We start from the raw sequence: 13,164 nt of genomic DNA on the forward strand, positions 1-13,164 counted from the left end.
TCCCTCAGTTCATGCAAGCATGTGCTTGCTCTCTCTAAAAAAGAAAAAAAAAAAGAATATGCAAAAGCTTTATAAAAATAATTTATCCATGAATACTTTAATTTCTCTTTAAAAGCTATATCTAAGGAAAGAAATGAGTCACTGAATATATTTAAAACACCTATTCTCTAAAAGTTACAAAAGCTGTTTAGCTGAACTATCCCACTTCCAAGATAAATGCAAGTAAGGGGAATAGATACATTATGATCTCAGAGAAATATAAACAATACAATTAAAATATGCAAGGAATAGAGAGAAGATGGCAGAAGAGTAGGAGGACCCGAGGCTCATCTTGTCCCAGGAACACAGATAGGTAATTATCAAATCATTCTAAATACTCCAGAAATCAACCTGAAGACTGACAGAACAATCTCTACAACGTAAGGGAGAGAAGAGGCCACATCGAGGAAGGCAGGAAGTGAAGAGATGTGGTTTAGAGGATAAATGGATCACAGGTGCTGCAGACAGGAGGGAGCCACGGTCGCAGAGAAATACAAGAGAGAAGAGCACAAAGGGAACACAAAAGGAGAACATTTCCCCCCAAAGACACAAGCTAGAAAACGTGAGGGACTGATTTTTCATGAGTTCTGGCAACCAGCAGGACTTGAAAACTGGAGTTTTAAAGATCAGTGGGCTTGGCTGGGATAGAGCCCTAAGGGTGCTGCCCTACTCCTAGAGAGAAGACAGACTAACAACCCCAGGCAGAGGGCAAGGACAGAGTGATCTGAGGAGCACCTGTGGCACACTGGGGAGAGATTAGTGGAGTTTATCTCTGAGAGGTGGTATTCAAGGAGATGCCTCTCCAAAAAAAAAGAAACTGGCTGGCACCATTTCCTTCCCCTGTCTCTCAGTGTACACACAGAGCCACCTGCAGAAAGCAGCTCAGCACCAACACCAGCTGCCTGACTTGCTTATACCAAATCCCATATCTCTGCACCCTGGCACGACTGCCCTGTCAAACTTGCCTCAGTCCCAGCATGGCAGTGAGACCCTCCCACAGAAAACCAGTCCAGGCCCCCTGCCAACACATCTCTGAAGTGTTAAAAGTCAGCTGCCTTGCTGGGATAGAGTCCAGAGGGTACTGCACTGCTCCCAGAAAAAAGCAGGCAAACCCTGGAGGTGGACAGTGTGGACACAGCAATCTGAAAAAACCCTAGTATACACAGTGGGGAGATTATTCACTCTTCTCAGAGTGCTTCCTTGATAGCAGTGTGCACAGAAACACTTCTGCAGGAACAAAGGAACTAGTGGTGCCATTTCCCTCCCTCACCCCTCTGCATAAACACAGAGCCACTTGAGGGAAGCAGCCCAGACACTAGCTGCCTAACCTGCTTCACCAAGTTAAGTCCTTGGCTTTGGCGGTACTGCTCTTCTCGGTCAAGCAGGCCTCAGTCCCAGCAAGGCAGGCCACTTGCCCCAAAGGAACAGCAGAAACCTCTGCCCACACCACATCTTCCAACCAGAGAATTCTGCAGGACTTTAGTTCTAGTGGAAGTACCATCAGGTCTCATTTAACAGTCAACCAGAACACAACTGGTTAAAACTCGCCACATTCTGACCAAGGACAAAACACTGCCACTTCAGGCAAGGAGAGTCTCTGCAGACGAATGGCCTAAAGGACAAAGCAGCCATAACACAACAGCAGAATGCACACAGCACACACCAGAGACACTACCTGAAGCACCAGGCCCTGGACACTATATGATTTCTTTTTCATAAAGCCATTACTCTCAGAAGCAAGAAACATAATGGGCTTTTCTAACATAAGACGGCAGAGACTTAGATAAAATGCCAAGACAGAGACATTCATCACAAATAAAAGTACAACGTAAGGTCCCAGAGAGAGATCTAAGGGAAACAGATATAAGTAATGTGTCTCATGGAGAATTTAAAATAACAATAACAAAGACACTCACTGGACTTGACAAAAGAATGGAAGATTTCAGGGAGACACTTAAGAGATAAAAGAGTTAAAAGAGAAAAGAGTTAAAAAAACAAATGAAAAATGCAGTAAGTGAGATGGGAAACAGGCTTGATGCAATGAACACAAGGCTGGGGGAGTAAAAGAATGAATAAGTGATACAGAAAGTAAATTAGTGGAAAATAATGAAGCTGAACAAAAGAGAGAAAGAATAATTATGGAACATGAGAATAGATTTAGGGAACTCCGTGACTCCATCAAAAATAATAACATTTTTATTATATGAGTCCCAAAGAAGAAAAGAGAGAAAAGAGACAGAACATTCATTAGAGGAAATCAGACCTGAAAAATTCCCTAATCTAGGGAAGGAAACAGACATCCAGATACAGAAGGCACAGAGAACTCTCATCAAAATCAACAAAAGCAGGACAACACCAAGACATTATACTTAAATTTGCAAAAATACAGTGATAAAGAGGATGGCTCAGTCAGTTAAGTATCCAACTCTTAATTTCAGCTCAGGTCATGATCTCAGAGTTGTGAGATTGAGCCCAGCATCAGGGCTGGGCATGGTGCTGCCTGAGATTCTCCCTCTCCTTCTCCCTCTGCCTCTGCCCTAAGCCACTCATGCACTCTCTCTCTAAAAATAATAATAATAATAATAAATAAAGAACTGAAAAGACCCAGGGTGTCAGAATGGATAAAAAGCAAGACCCATTTAGGGAAGGAAAAAAAAAAAGAAAGAAAAAGAGGGAGGGAAGCAAATGTTAAGAGACTCTTAAGGATAGAGAACAAACTGAGGGTTGATGGTAAGAGGTGGATGGGGGGGGGGGGGTAGGCTAAACAGAGGATGAATATTAAGAAGGGCACTTGTTACAATGAGCACTGGGTATTTTTTTTAAAGGTTTTATTTATTTATTCATGAGAGACACAGAGAGAGAAAGAGAGAGGCAGAGACACAGGCAGAGGGAGAAGCAGGCTCCATGCAGGGAGCCTGATGTGGGACTCGATCCTGGGTCTCCAGGATCATGCCCTGGACGGAAGGCAGGCGCTAAACCACTGAGCCCAGGGTTCTCCAACACTGGGTATTGAGTAATGAATCACTATATTCTACTCCTTAAACCAATATTACACTATGTATTAACTAACTAGAATTTAAATAAAAATTTAGAAAGAAAACAAAAAACTCAAGGCCCATCTATATGCTGCCTACAAGAGACTCATTTTAGACCTAAAGACACCTGCAGACTGAAAGTGAGAGGATAAAGAAACATTTATCATGCAAAAAGAAATCAAAAGATGCCAGAATAGCAATATTTATATCAGACAAAGTATACTTTAAGCCTAAGACTATAACAAGATATGAGGAAGGGCGCTATATCATAATAAAGGGGACAATCCAACAAGAACAATTGTAAACATTTATGCACCCAACATGAAAGCACTCAAATATATAAAACGATTAAAAACAAACATAAAGAAACTAATTGATAATAATACAATAATACCAAGGGACTTTAACACCCTTTCACATCAATTGAGACATAATCTAAACAGAAAATCAACAAGGAAACAATGGCTCTGATGAATTTAACAGATATATTCATCATTCCATCAACATTCCATCCTAAAGCAAAATATACATTCATTTCGAGTGCATATGGCACTTTCTCCAGAATACATCACATACTAGGTCACAACTCAGATCTCAACAAGTACAAATATACTGAGTTCATACCACACATATTTTCTGACCACAATGCTATAAAACTTGAAGTCAACCACAAGAAAAAATGTGGAAAGACCAAATACACGGAGGTGAAAGAACATGCTACTAAACAATGACTGGGTCAACCAGGAAATCAAAAAGGAACAAAAAAATATATGGAAAAAATGAACATGAAAACACAGTAGTCTAAAACCTTTGGAATGTAGCAAAAGCAGGACTAAGAGGGAAGTAGAAAGCAATACAGACCTACGTTAACAAGCAAGAAAAATATAAATAAGTAACCTAAACTTATAACTAAAGGAGCAAAAAAACAATAAATGAAACTGAAAGCCAGCAAAAAAGGGAACTAACACAGATTAGAGCAGAAATAAATGCTATATAAAAACTAAAAAAGAGAACAGTTCAATGAAAACAGAAGCTCGTTCCTTGAAAAAATTAATAAAATTGTTAAAGCCCTAGTCAGACTTATATAGAAAAAAGACCCTAATATGTAAATTCACAAATGAGAGAAGAGAAATAACCACCAAAATCACAGAAATATAAACAATTATAAGAGAATATTATGAAAAACTATATGCCAACAAATTAGACAACCATAAACTACCAAACCAACACAGGAAGAAATACAAAACTGGAATAGACCAATAACCAACAAAGAATTGAATTAGTAATAAAAAATCTCCCAAGAAACGAAAGTCCAGGGTCAGATGGATTCACAGGTGAATTTTACCAAACATTTAAAGAAGAGTTAATATTTATTCTTCTCAATCTATTCCAAAAAATAGAAATGAAAGGAAAACTTGCAAATTCATTCTATAAGGCCAACATTACCCTGATACCAAAACCAGATAAAGACTTGACTAAGGGATGCCTGGGTGGCCCAATGGTTGAGCATCTGCCTTCAGCTCAGGGTGTGATCCCCGGGGTCCAGGGATCGAGTCCCACATCGGGCTCCCTTCAGGGAGCCTGCTTCTCCCTCTACCTGTGTCTCTGCTCTCTGTGTCTCTCATGAATAAATAAATAAAAACTTAAAAAAAAAAGAAGACTTGACTAAAAAAGAAAACTACAGGCCAATATCCCTGATGAACATGGATGCAAAAATTCTCAATAGAATACTAGCAAACTTAATCCAACAGTACATTAAAGGAATTATTCACCACAATCAAGCAGGATTTACTCCTGGGCTGCAAGGGTGGTTCAATATTCACAAATCAAAAAATAAGATATATATTAATAAAAGAAAGGATAAGAACCACATAATCCTGAGGTGCCTGGGTGGCTCAGTCAGTTAAGCACCAGACTTGATTTCGGCTCAGGTCATGATCTCAGGGTCTTAAGATCAAGCCCCATGTCGGGTTCCACACTTAGCAAGGAGTCTGCTTGAGACTCTCTCACTCCCACTTCCTCTGCCCCTTCTCACCCCTGGCCCCCCCTCAAATAAATAAATAAATCTTTTTAAAAAGAAAACCATATGGTTCTTTCAATGGATGCAGAAAAAGCATTTAATGAAGTACAACATCCTTTCATGACAAAAATGCTCAACAAAGTAAGGTTCGAGGGAACATATGTCAACATAATGAAGGCCATATATGAAAACTCACAGCTAAGATCATCCTCAATGGGTCAAAACTTAAGAGCTTTTCCTCTACAATCAGAAATAAGACTGGGATACGCACTCAAACCACTGTTACTTAACATGGAACTGGAAGTCCTAGCCATAGCAATCAGATAACACAAAAAAATATAAGGCACCCAAATAAGCAAGGAAGAAGTCAAACTTTCACTATTTGCATATTACATGATATTCTATACAGAAAACCCAAAAGATTCTACCAAAAAATTATCAAAAGTGATAAATTCAGTAAGGTCACAGGATACAAAATCGGTGTATCGAAATCTGCTGCATTTCTATACACCAATAATGAAGCAGCAGGAAAAGAAATTAAGGAATCAAACTCATTTACAAATGTACCAAAAATATTAAGATACCTAAGAATAAACCTAGCCAAAGGGATGAAAGATCTATACTCTGAAAACTATCAAACAGTAATGAAGGACATTGAAGATGACACAAAGAAATGGAAAAACATTCCATGTTCATGGATTAGAAGAACAAATATTAGTAAAGTATCTATACCATCTAAAGCAATCTAGAGTTAATTCAATCCTCATCAAGATACCAATTGCATTTTTCACAGAGCTAGAACAAAGAATTCTGAAACGCATACAGAACCACAAAAGACCCTGAATAGCCAAAGCAACCCTGCAAAAGGTAAGCAAAGCTGAAGGAATACCTGGGTGGCTTAGTTGGTTGAGTCTACCTTAGTCTCAGGTCATGATCCTGGAGTCCCCAGGATCCCTGCTCAGCAAGGACTCTGCTTCTCCTCCCTCTGCCCCTCCCTCTGCTCCTGCATGAGCGCTCTCTCACTCTATTAAATAAAATCCAAAAGGAGAGAGAGAGAGAAAGAGAGAGAGAAAAGCTGGAGGCATCACAATTCCAGGCTTCAAGTTATATTACAAAGCTGTAGTGATCAAAACAGTATAGTACAGACACAAAAACAGACACATAGGGCAGCCCAGGTGGCTCAGCGGTTTAGCACCGCCTTCGGCCCAGGCCCTGATCCTGGAGACCCAGGATCAAGTCCCACCATCGGGCTCCCTACATGGAGCCTACTTCTCCCTCTGCCTGTGTCTCTGCCTCTCTCTCTCTCTCTCTCTCTCTCTCTGTGTCTTTCATGATTAAATAAATAAAATCTTAAAACAAAAAAAAGACACAGATCAATGGAACAGACTAGAAAACCCACAAATGAACCCACAATGATGTGGTCAATAAATCTTCCACAAACCAGGAAAGATTATCTAATGGAATGAAAGACAGACTCTTCAAAAAATGGCGTTGGGAAAAGTGGACAACAGCATACAAAAAAATGAAACTGGACCACTTTCTTACACCATATACAAAAATAAATTCAAAATGGATGAAAGACCTAAATGTGAGACAGGAAATCATTAAAATCCTAAAGGAGATCACAGGCAGTAACCTGTTCGATATTGACCACAGCAACTTTTTCGAGATATATCTCCTAAGGGAAGGGAAACAAAAGCAAAAATAAACCTTTGGTAGTACATCAAAATAAAAAGCTTCTGCACAGCGAAGGAAACCATCAACAAAACTATAAGGCAACCTTCAATGGAAAGAGATATTTGTGTATGACATATATACAAAGTTAGTATCTAAAATATATAGGAACTTATAAAACTCAATGCCCAAAAACCAATCCAATTAAAAAAATGGGCAGAAAATATGAATAGACATTTTCCCAAAGAAGACATACACATGGCCAACAGACAAATGAAAAGATCCTCAACATCATGTATCTTCAGGGAAATACAAACCAAAACCACAATGAGATACCACCTCACACTTGTCAGAATGGCTAAAATCAACAATATAGGAAAGAATAAGTGTTGGCAAGGATGTAAAGAAAGATGAACCATCTGGCACTACTGGTGGGAATGCAAACTGGTGCAGCAACTCTGGAAAACAGTATGGAAGGGCCTCAAAAATTAAAAAAAAAGAACGACCTTACAATCCAGCAATTGCACTACTGGGTATTTACCCAAAGAATAGAAAAATACTAACATGTACCCTGATGTTTATAGCAGAATTATCTACAATAGCCAAATTTTGAAAAAATCCCAAATGTCCATCCACTAATGAGTGTATAAAGAAGATGTGTTGTGATAAATATAATATATATATATAATATATATATATAATGGAATATTACTCAGCCACAAAAAATAACAAACACCATGGATGGAGCTACAGAGTATCATGCTAAGTAAAATAAGTCAGAGAAAAACAAATACCATACGATTTCATGCACTTGGGAAATTTAAGAATCCAAATAAATAATCACTGGGGAAAAAAGAGAGGGACAAACCAAGAAATAAACTCCTAACTATAGAGAACAAACTGATGTTTATCAGAGGGCAGGGGGGCAGGAGGATGGGTTAAATAGGTGATGGGGATTAAGGAGTGCACTTGTTGGATGAGCATCAGGTGATGTACAGAACTTTTGAATCACTAAATCGTACACTTGAATATTACACTGTATGTTAACTAACTAGAATTTAAACTTAATAAATAAAAAATTATAACATGCATTTTAAAAAGGTAAATCTCATAAGACTACTTCTTATATTAGAAGCAAATCACAGGATCAATGCCAAGAAAGTAAAGTTATCCTGGAAAGCTTCAAATCTACAATGCCTAATAAGGAAAAATTATAAAGGAAAAATAATCCAAGCAACAAACTTTCCCAAGAAAGCTGTGTATTGTATGTAAAACATTCAAGTATCACAAAAGTCCTTTTAAAACACTCTTTTCTTTCTGCAGGCATTACCTGACTACATAGGGCCTAAAAAGCAAATAAGATATTATGAGAAACAAAGGAAAAACAAAAAACAAAAAACAAAAATAATCTCAGAAAAAGCACAGGCTGAAATATCTTCAAAAAAATTTTTGCTGGTCCAAGTCCCTGCTCCGCTGTGTCGGGTATACTTGGACCCAAGCTCGAGTTTGTAAATAAACCCTCGTGTGTTTGCAAAAAAAAAAAAAAAATTTTTTGCTAGTAACAGGCAGAGGAATGCAATCTGAGGTAAAAAAAAGTTTCCATAAATAACATATATACATTTTACAATGCACTCCTGTAACATTTGAAACATTGCAGATATTACTCCCAATGTCTTATTTACAAACTGATTAACAGCTTATAAGAAAGCTGAAAATAAATAAATAAATATAAATAAATAAATAAATAAATAAATAAATAAATAAATAAATAAATAAAATGCTGAAACTGATATAATTTGGAAACTCACAAATCAGGAAAACTTGCCTGAAAGTTTCAGAGTTATTCTCATTCTAAACAGGAGGTGCAAAAGAAACACCCTTTGGGGAAATACAAGGCTGAAGAAAGATGTTTAATAAGACAGAAAGTGAAAGTGTCACACATAAACATCTATTTGAGAATGTAGAGATAAATTCTAAAGACAACATGATTTATGTTCAAAAGAACTGTGTTCTTACTTCTTTGTTGCCCCAAGCTATATAAATGGGCAGCTTTCTTAACTTCTCTGAGCCTGTATTTCTTCACCTTTACAACAGGGAAAAGTAACACAAATACCCACTATAAGGAGTAAGTTAAGCTGTTCAAAGAAGTTTCTACTTAACACTGAACCTGTCAGGGTAAGTTTACAGGGCTGTACTTTCTGGAAGCCAAGGAAAGAACTCCAAGAAATTTCCTTATTAAAATTTACTTACTGCAGCACTCTTTCCTGGAAAGTTGAAAAAGGCATCAGGACCATACTTCTGAGGCATATGCTTTAACACAGACAGCAACTTCCCAGCATGTGGAGGCTATGAAAATAATTAACAATGCATTAAACATATAATTCACCATAAACAAAAAATTCACCATAAACATAAATAAAAAAGTAACTTTTAATATACTCAAGAATAACCAAATAATGCTGTTAGCTAAAAGCATAGAAAAAGCATATTATTTTCACTATCTCAAAGAAACAAAATGTACTCTATGCCATTTTTTGCAATATGCTAGAACATATGAGGTGTTTGATAAATATGTGCCAATATCCACTGACAAGTGAAACTTCTCCACACTGCAGCAAAAATAGTTTTAAAATTACAAATTATATCAACCCACTACCCATCCCTCTTTAAAACACTTTTTAATTTCACAAATTATGTTTCCTATATTACACTGTTAAAGACTGTTTTCAAAGAAACAATAAAAATATTTTAACCTTATAAGGACCCTAGAGGTAGTACTATTATTATCATCCCATTTTATAGAGGAGGACTCTGAGACAGAGGAATATGTATGTATGTCCAAGGTCACACAGGCATCAAGTGAAAAGACTCTGATCAAAACTGACTCTAGGGATCCCTGGGTGGCGCAGCGGTTTGGCACCTGCCTTTGGCCCAAGGCGCGATCCTGGAGACCCGGGATCGAATCCCACATCGGGCTCCCAGTGCATGGAGCCTGCTTCTCCCTCTGCCTATGTCTCTGCCCCTCTCTCTCTCTCTGTGACTATCATAAATAAAAAAAAAAAAAAAAAGAAAGAAAAAAATTAAAAAAAAAAAAAAACTGACTCTAACTATAGAGCCTATACTTTTAACCACTAAACTTTCAGCTTTCTTTTATGCTATTTCTCCTATAGCTTCCCAGTGCTCTTAAAACAAAGACCAGGGATCCCTGGGTGGTGCAGCGGTTTAGCTCCTGCCTTTGGCCCAGGGCGCAATCCTAGAGACCCGGGATCGAATCTCACATCGGGCTCCCGGTGTATGGGGCCTGCTTCTCCCTCTGCCTATGTCTCTGCCTCTGTGTGTGTGTGTGTGTGTGTGTGTGTGTGACTATCATAAATAAATAAAAATTAAAAAAAATTAAAGAAATACATATTTTAAAAAAATAAATAAATAAAAGACCAAAACCCTTAACATAGCCCACAAGATATTCTATCTACCTCACTAGCCTCATTCCGCATTTCCATCTTTCCCTCTCTCTGCATTCCACCCACAAAGCTCTTTCTGCCTTCTTCCCACAACAGGGCCTGAGCACAAACTATTCCTTGTGCTTAAAATGTTCTCACTAGGCCTACTTCCCTCCCCTATCAACTAAATAAATCTTACCTATCTTTTAGAGCTCATCTTAATGGTCACTTCCTCATGGCAGTTGTCCCTGACCTCTGAGACTGGATCCAATCTCCCTGTCGTTTTATTCTACAGTATTACCTTTACTACATAACATATTAAAAAGTTGTAACTTTTTTTTTAAGATTTTATTTATTTATTCATGAAAGACACAGAGAGAGAGGCAGAGACAAAGGCAGAGGGAGAAGCAGGCTCCAATCAGGGAGCCTGATGTGGGACTCAACCCTGGAACTCCAGGATCACGCCCTGGGCCGAAGGCAGGCACTAATCCGCTGAGCCACCCAGAGATTCCCAACATTACATTTATTTAATGCCTCTTTGATCTACAAGTCTCCTCTAATATACAAAACAACCAACAGCTAAAATGAAAAAGATTTATTTACAAGGAAAACTAAACAACAATCATATATACATTGTCATTTTAATCAGTTTAGAAGCAAACAGGATAAAATGTAGTACATTCTTCTTCATTAAAAGTTCTAAACAGGGACACCTGGGTGGCTCAGCGGTTGAGCATCAGCCTTTGGCTCAGGGCGTGATCCTGGGGTCTCTGGAGTCCCACATTGGGCTCCTGCAGGGAGCCTGCTCTCCCTCTGCCTATGTCTCTGCCTCTCTCTCTCTCCCTCTGTCATGAATAAATAAATAAAATCTTTTTTAAAAAAGTTATAAATAGGGTCACACCACAAATTAAATCACTGGCTTGCTCTATCTACTAAATGTCTAAAAGAGTCCAGCAATCTTTTACCTAAATGTTAAGTGATCAAAAATTTTTCAATTAGCCACACTGCTCAATTATAAAAGTGTAATAACAAATCATATTGATTTTTTAAATAAATTCCAAAATGAAGTAACCAAAAATAACTCTGCAGTCAAAAACAGAAATACAATACTATAGCATTTCCATTTAGAGAACCATTCCATGAATGTCTGAGGACTTCTTTGGTTTGGGGGAGGGTGTTAAAATGTTATTTTTAGGTAATCTCTACACCCAGCGTGGAGCTCAAATTCACAACCCTGAGATCAAGAGTTACATGCTCCACCAACTGAGCCAGTCAGGCACCTCAAGGCCTTGCTCGTTTTATTAACAGCTCATTATTTTTTCCCTTAATTCCCTAAACCCATTCTCATTCTACTGCCAATCACATAAGCAACTGTATGAACATATTTAATCTTTTTCAATAATGTTTTTGTGTGATTGTACTTGTAATTTAAATAATATTAGATTAGATATTTGAATGTTTCTTTCTTCCTGCTTCCTGCATCTATTTATATTAACTTTTACATGGATTCTAACTGCTATATAATAATCTACTCTATGTATCCAATACATTTTACCTAGTCTACTCTCCTAATGATAAGCCTCCATGGTGACAATTCACTGCCACCAAAAATAATGTTTCAGTGAACACTTTCATGCATATTTCCTTATGAAACTGTGAGAATTTCCAAGTCACTGGATATGGCTATAATTTATGTGACTAAGTAGTGGTAGATTATTCAAGGTTGGTTAGTGAGTGTTCATTCCAACCACTAGCACACAGGTTCAAAAAAACCCTGACCTTGTTTTATGTAAGTGATGCGTCATTAAATTCTACTCCAGAAACCAGTATTATACTATATGTTAACTAACTACAATGTAAATAAAGATTTGGAAAAAAAATAAGGTAAAGTAAAAACTGGAACAAAAGATGGGATTTGAAATAGGAAAAATCAAAATATGCATGTAACTACAAAATGTGTAAGCTAACATTCACATAATATAAGCCTCAGAACTTAGATGCAATCATGTGGTCATGGTAATTATTATTACACTTCAATATTCTAATGTGCCCATCATAGCAAGTGACAAGGGTAAAGACATCAATCCCATCAATTCTGTCACTTAGGCATAACCATGTCCTTTTTTATTTTTTTAAACTTTTTTTTAAAGATTTTATTTATTTATTTATTTGTCAGACAGCACAAGCTGGGTGAGTACCAGACAGAGGGAGACGCAGGCTCCCCACTGAGCAAGGAGCCCAATGGAAAACACCCTGGGATAGTGACATGAGCCAAAGGCATATGCTTAACCGAGTGATCCAGGCATCCCTCCCTTTTTGACTTAGAGAATTCTGTTTCAAGCTAGTTTAAATGTAGGCTACGGTCTATCTTGTGCTAACACTGCTACTGTTGGTGTTAAAACAGTTCTCAAACTATAATTAGTGAATCAAATAATTTTCTGTTTCAACTACTGATGCAGACTTAACTTGCTGAAACACAGAAAAGCTGTGAATCAGCTAATAAATACAAATGCTGACCCTCCCCAGAAAGTAAAATTAAATAAAATAATCCTATCCCCCAACTATATTTGCTATTATCCAACTTTATAATCCTTGATACTAATAGATATAAAGTGACATATCAATATTGTTTTAATTTGAACATCTCTAATTATTAGTGATTTTGTGTTTATTTGGTTGTAGGATTTCTAAGACTATAAATAAACATCTATTCATATCCTTTGCTATTTTCTGAGTTTTCTATATTCACCAACAGAAATGTATTAATTATATATTCACAATAAATACACTGAATATAAATCAAAAGTAAAATGAAACCAGTATCTAGACAGTCCCTGACTTCTGACAGTTCAACTTATGATTTTACTTCACAATGATGTGAAAGCTATATGCATTCAGTAGAAGTAGTATTTGAAATTTGAAGTTTGATCTTTTCCCAGGCTAGTGACACGCAATA

General features: G+C 37.3%; 1 protein-coding gene across 10 annotated transcripts in view; it reads right to left on the reverse strand.

Moving 5' to 3' along the window:
• The window catches only part of LRBA (LPS responsive beige-like anchor protein), a 729,491-nt gene that overhangs the window by 637,279 nt on the left and 79,048 nt on the right, over positions 1-13,164 (reverse strand). For all 10 annotated transcript variants that reach the window (XM_072724802.1, XM_072724799.1, XM_072724798.1 and 7 more), the window contains exon 5: positions 9,019-9,114. In XM_072724802.1, coding sequence (XP_072580903.1) covers positions 9,019-9,114 — 96 coding nt within the window. The remainder of the gene's footprint in view (positions 1-9,018; positions 9,115-13,164) is intronic.

Source organism: Vulpes vulpes, chromosome 10 (assembly GCF_048418805.1).
Source record: "Vulpes vulpes isolate BD-2025 chromosome 10, VulVul3, whole genome shotgun sequence".
Lineage (NCBI taxonomy): Eukaryota > Metazoa > Chordata > Mammalia > Carnivora > Canidae > Vulpes > Vulpes vulpes.